Source organism: Littorina saxatilis, unplaced genomic scaffold (genome assembly GCF_037325665.1).
Source record: "Littorina saxatilis isolate snail1 unplaced genomic scaffold, US_GU_Lsax_2.0 scaffold_2123, whole genome shotgun sequence".
Classification (NCBI taxonomy): Eukaryota; Metazoa; Mollusca; class Gastropoda; order Littorinimorpha; family Littorinidae; genus Littorina; species Littorina saxatilis.
Window position 1 is genome coordinate 1 of NW_027129544.1, and position 6,549 is coordinate 6,549.

At 44.2% G+C, this 6,549-nt stretch overlaps 1 protein-coding gene across 2 annotated transcripts; it reads left to right on the forward strand.

The window, feature by feature from the left end:
- Positions 1-392: 392 nt before the first annotated feature.
- Positions 393-6,322, forward strand: LOC138957779 (tetraspanin-18-like; the record flags this gene model as incomplete). Of its 2 annotated transcripts, none has more annotated exon segments than XM_070328832.1 (6): positions 393-518; positions 936-1,037; positions 2,651-2,725; positions 4,133-4,243; positions 5,003-5,212; positions 6,128-6,322. In XM_070328832.1, coding segments are annotated over 6 exon segments (804 nt in total), but the record flags the coding sequence as incomplete, so codon positions are not given.
- Positions 6,323-6,549: the final 227 nt, after the last annotated feature.

Genomic DNA, 6,549 nt, shown 5'->3' on the forward strand with positions numbered 1-6,549 from the left:
GGGGGAGGGAGGTTGAATGATTAGATAAAAACATATGAATTGAACGACAAATCGAAGAAACAAAACAAGAGTCTTATAAACTCATAAATTCGTCAACATCAAATGTCCCATTCTTCTAGGTAAGCAACAAATGCAAAGAAGACCATTGAATCGCAGTACATCCTCAAAGCGGTCTGATTAAAACAGTGAATGCTCTTGCTTTTAACTCGGACAAACATTGATGGGGCAGATCACTAGCTATTCGGTGTGTCGCAAACACATGGACTGGAGCACGTGTGGAGTTGTTTGTCCGAAGAAAAACAAGGGCATTCACTCGTTCACAATCCATACAAGCCCGACGGAGTTATATCCGAAAGCCGTCTATTTCACGTGATATCTGTGTGGTTGCCTAGGTGATGGGGATAGCGGCTGTGGCGCTTGGAATCTACGCCTTGGTGGACAAGAACGACATGAAGGCCCTGACCACGATTGATAAGGACGGCAAGCTGGATGATTTCAATGGTGTCGGCTTGCTGCAGGTGTGTGTGTGTGTGTGTGTGTTTGTGTGTTTGTGTGTGTGTGTGTGTGTGTGTGTGTGTAAGTGTGTGTATGTGTGTGTGTGTGTGTAAGTGTGTGTGTGTGTCTGTGTGTGTGTGTGTTTGTGTGTGTGTGTCTGTCTGTGTGTCTGTCTGTCTGTCTGTGGTTATGTGTGTGTGTGTGTGTGTGTGTGTGTGTTGGGGGGGGGGATGTCTATATGCGAATGGCGGTACATGGTAATTTCGGTGGATATTTTCCCCTTGAGGTTGTTTTTGTTCTGCGTAAAGTCTGTCTGTCTGACTGGGTTTTTGTTTTGTTTTTGTTTTTGGACTACCTGTCTTTGCCTTGCAAGTACAATTTGATGATGATGATGATGATGATGATGACGATGACGATGACGATGATGATGATGTCCACAGAGCGGAGCCATCGTTCTGATTGTGGGCGGGTCTTTCCTGCTGATCATGGGGTTCCTGGGGTGCTGCGGTGCCGTCAAGGAGGTCAAGTGTCTGCTGGCCACAGTGAGTCTAGTCCTTGTTGATGCTAATCTGGTTTCCTGTGGTTTAATTGACACCCACCCCCTCCCTCTCTCACCCCCCTCCCTCTCTCACCCACCTCCCTCTCTCACCCACCACTGCTGGCCACAGGGAGTGTCGAGGCTCTTTGTCCTTCTTATTTGCTGCCATTCACTTTCTCAGGGGTTCGACTTTACAAGTGATACACGAAATTGGGTTACATCCGTCTCCAGGATAGTAGAAGGCCACAGAGGTAGATTTGTTTATCCTACATACGTGAGAGAGACACCCGTGAGATAATAATCGTTCAAATCACACGTGTGTATATCATGTAAATGAGGTCATGTCAAGCAAGTCTGGCAGGGACCTGTTTTTGAGTCACTTGAGAAAAAGTGACTCTATGTAATCGGTCAGTGTTAGTCTGTCCGGCCGGCCGGCCAGCCGGCCGGCCGGCCGTCCGTAGACACCACCTTAACGTTGGACTTTTCTCGGAAACTATCAAAGCGATCGGGCTCATATTTTGTTTAGTCGTGACCTCCAATGACCTCTACACTTTAACGATGGTTTCGTTGACCTTTGACCTTTTTCAAGGTCACAGGTCAGCGTCAAAGGAAAAATTAGACATTTTATATCTTTTCTCGGAAACTATCAAAGCGATCGGGCTCATATTTTGTTTAGTCGTGACCTCCAATGACCTCTACACTTTAACGATGGTTTCGTTGACCTTTGACCTTTTTCAAGGTCACAGGTCAGCGTCAAAGGAAAAATTAGACATTTTATATCTTTGACAAAGTTCATCGGATGTGATTGAAACTTTGTAGGATTATTCTTTACATCAAAGTATTTACATCTGTAGCCTTTTACGAACGTTATCAGAAAAACAAGGGAGATAACTAGCCTTTTCTGTTCGGCAACACACAACTTAACGTTGGGCTTTTCTCGGAAACTATAAAAGTGACCGGGCTCAAATTTTATGTGAACGTGACTCATTGTGTTGTGAATAGCAATTTCTTCCTGTCCATCTGATGCCTCATATAATATTCAGAACTGCGAAAGTGACTCGATCGAGCGTTTGCTCTTCTTGTTCCACTGCTTATGATGCCAAAGTCGCCGAGACAAATGTCATTATAGAAACAAAAATTGCGCTCGCTAATTACCCTCGATGAATCTTTAGAACTAACACGTCACGCCACACTTTCAGAGTGACGTTTCTTTGCTCGTTGCTTCACCTCTCATTCCCCGTCCCTTCACCTCTCTCGCCACCTTCCGCCCTACCCTTGGTCTCATCCCTGGACTGTCTCACTCGTTGCTTTTTCAAATAGTGAACAGCTCGCTTTCGCTCGCAGTTCAATATTTAAAAAAACAACTCGTGTAAATCTGGTACGACACAGCAAGCCATGTAGTATTCTCTATTTCTCCAATGTTCCAAATGCATACGTTGTTTTGCTCCCACCAAGACTACAGATCTTGGCAAACGCGTGACGTTAAAACTAGATTTGATTACGTTACCCGTACACGTTCCCGTACACGTCTTGAAAAGTGTTGATCTATATCTTGCTAATGTACAGGCAATTCACGCCTTGAAACCCTGTTGACGACATGTGTGATGTCTGTTTCAGTACGCTGCCATTGTGATCCTCATCATCATCGTACAGGTCACCGCCGCTGGCCTCGCTATTGCTTTCCGGGGAAGGGTGAGTACCTCTACTTAGTCTTGAGTCGAGCGTTTGAAAATGCCTGCGCCTGAAGGCGGGTGTAACTTACACCTCTTGTTATCAGTCTGCCTTAAAAATGAGGACGACAGTTGGCCACATGGCCAGAATAGCGCGCTGCATTTTCCTGCATAGAACTAAGGCGCGTCTGCCGCAACGGTGCCTGAGCTAAACATTGGCGGGCACTGCTCTCAGCCCGACACACGGCACTGTAAACATTCCCCATCCCTTCACCTCTCTCGCCACCATCCGCCCTACCCTTGGTCTCATGCCTGGACTGTCTCACACAATGACCCAAGGTAGTTACAGACATCTCTTGGAGGTGAATGCGCCGAAAAATGTTGGTCGACAGGCGCAGTGGCGTAGTGAAGAAAACATCGGCCTCCTAATTGGAAGGCAGTGAGTTCGATTCGCGGTTTTTTGTTAAACAAGATTTTATTCCGAAAATACACGGTGGCATGTATCCCGGCTGCGGCCGCCTGATGGGTTAAGGGTGAAGATTTTTCCGATCTCCCAGGTCAACTTACGTGCAGACCTGCTAGTATCTTATCCCCCTTCGTGTCTACACTCAAGCACAAGACTAAGTACGCACGGAAAATATCCTGTAGTCCATGTCAGAGTTCGGTTTGTTATAAAAACACGAAAATATGCAGCATGCTTTCCCCAAAATCAGCGTATTGCTGCCTGATTGGCAGGGTAAAAACGGTCATACACGAAAAACCCATCTATGCAAAAACATGAATGAACGTGGGAGTTTCAGCTAATGAACGAAGAAGAAGAAGAAGAAGAAGAGAGAAGTGGGTGATAAGTTAGCAGAAAACTAAAAATTAAGTGTAGCTGCACCCAAAACCCAATAAAAGTATGACAGTACAGGGTTAGTTGAACAATTCAGTATTAATCATGTGAATGTATTGTAAGCAGGAAAACACAAATGGGGAGCTTGTGTAGTGTGCTAGTTGACTGATTGTTTCTTCTTCTTCTTGTGTTTGATTCGTGTATAATGATGCATTATAATCTGAATGGCTGCCGAAATGGCGGGGTAAAAACGGCCATACACGTACAACCCCACCCGAGTGTACGTGGGAGTTTCCGCCCATGAACGCAAAAGAAAAGAAGGACGGCAATATTGAGACTTAAGCCCGTGTGTTGTTGATCCTTAACATGTATTATGTTGAATTATCTATGAATTGTTGAATAAACATTGTTTAAACCAATCCCGTGTGAGCTTCCTTGCCACATTGGATAAACCTCAACGTTTTCACTCTTCCACGTGACTGTATCTGATATACGGCAAACGGCCATATATGTTTTCTTTCTTATCAATTTATTTAATGGTCAATTGAAAGAGTTTGAGAAAGGGCCTCAATGTATTATGTTTTCTTTCTCCAGATCTCCGACAAACTGAAGGACGGATTGAAGAAAGGAATCATAGAGAATTATGACGGTAACCTCACATCTGGCAACACCTTCTCTCGGGCTTGGGACTTCGCCCAGGTCAATGTACGTACTGCATGCGCAGCACCCTGTTAGGTAGTAAGCACAGGTACTTTGGGTGTCTAGTGAGCATCTGGTTTGATTGGACGTTGGGCCATGGGCGTCTTGTTAGCAGATATATATATATATATACAAGTGGTATGTTTGGATTAAAAACAAGCTAAAACAAAATCAAAAGAGGAAAGAAAATCGCGCTTTCCTGTGTAGCACAAGCGCTACTGCACCGTACCGGCTGTCATTTCAATTAATCGACACCTGGCATCTCGGTGTATTTGCACGAATAGGATACCTTTATACGCTGTGTCAGCTCTTTCTCGACCGCTTGGTGTCAGCAAACGTACTGTCTTGGTGAAAACATACAGTGCGTTCATTTTTATTGGAACTATGAGTTCGACAAATTGACTAAATATATTAATTTCACTTTACGCGACTTGATTCTCTTTCCTCGTGTGGATGTTGTGGGATGAATTGCTTTGTTAGCATGTGATATTGAACTGATTGCTTGTTCAAGCGATGATGTTCTGGGAAGTCTGTGTGTCTGAGCGCGCGAGCGTTTGTGTGTGTGTGTGTGTGTGTGTGTGTGTGTCTGTGAGTGCGCACATGTGTATGTGTGTGAGTGTGCGCGCATGTGTGTGTGCGCGCGCGCGTGTGTGTGTGTGTATGTGAGTGTGTGTGTGATAGAGAACCAGAACGAGAGAGAGAGATGTGAAGGATGGCCTGTGATGTTCTTTCCAGCTGGCACCATTTAGTTTCCTTTGATTTCAGTTCGAGTGCTGTGGTGTGACCAATGCCACTGTGGACTTCGTGAACAGCAAGTGGTACAACACCACCCGTACAACCAGCCAAAAAGTCCCCAAGACATGCTGCGCGCTGAATAACAAAGATAAGGTTCTCGATGACAATGAAGAGCCCGATCTCGTAGACAATGGCTGCCCATCTAAGGCTGTAGGCGACAGCAACCTAAACACAAACAAGGTAAGTCATCTCTTATCCCACTGAAGCATACTGTGTGTGGTTACTTGTGTGTGAATTCACTTGTCCCGCCATGTTAGCATGAGTTATTTCTCTAGAGGTTTCAGAATATTCTATACGTTTCTAGTTCTGAAGCTGCTCATACACCTCAGAAGGTGAGAACGGTTTATCACACAAGAATTCACATGTTGGTCGTCGTTGCACCTTAAAATTTTGGTCAATGACATGAGTTACCTCCCTTCCTTGAGAAAGTTCGAGATCGTTGAGCAGCAAGTTTAACTTCATCAAGCTACAGCCTTTGATAATCGTAAGGTATGCTTGCAAGGATTGATTATTCTCCTGTCAAAATATTGGGCATAGTAGTAATTATATATAACGGACATAACGGATTATTATCCTGTGGCAATATGTGGCCTATTAAGGATTATTATCCTGTGACAATATGGGGCCTATTAAGGATTATTATCCTGTGACAATATGGGGCCTAGTATTGATTATTTTCCTGTCACAATGTTTGGCATATTAGTGAATATTTTCCAAAACATCATTGATTTCTTTTTGTCACAATATGTGGTATTTTAGTTATTATGATCCTGTGACAATATGTGGCCCATTAGTTATTATTAGCCTGTAACAATATTTGACATATCAAGGATTATTATCCTGGGAAAATATGTGGCCTTTCGTTATTATTCTCCTATCACACTATTTTGCATATTAGTTATTATTTTCTTGCCACAGAATACACGTGGTATGTGAGTGATAATGTTTGTATCATTGTATCCAACAGCCGTGTTACTCGAGCGTTGAGGACTGTATGTGAGTGATAATGTCTGTATCATTGTGTCCAACAGCCGTGTTACTCGAGCGTTGAGGACTGTATGTGAGTGATAATGTCTGTATCATTGTGTCCAACAGCCGTGTTACTCGAGCGTCGAGGACTGGATCAAGAACAGGGCTGCCATCATCATCGGCATCGCTCTCGGCATCGTCTTCATCGAGGTAAGTCAACTCACTCTTGTCATAGCAACGCACGCCTCGCTGAGTTATCGCGAGATTTGGCGTCAACTCACTCTTGCCATACCAACACACGCCTAGCTGAATTATCGCGAGATTTGGCGTGAATGAGTGTTGGTGAACTTTCCGCCATACATGTGTCATGGAGCGTAATGAGAATCAATCCCATAATGCAGCGCACTGGGTAGAGACAAATAACTGATCAGAACACTACTTCGGCACTGTATAAAACTTCCTTAATGCTTTTAAAATAATGTAAAACGTCGACCAGTGAACCCTCAGTTAATGAAACGCCAAGAGGGTCTGACAAGAAGGTGTGTGAA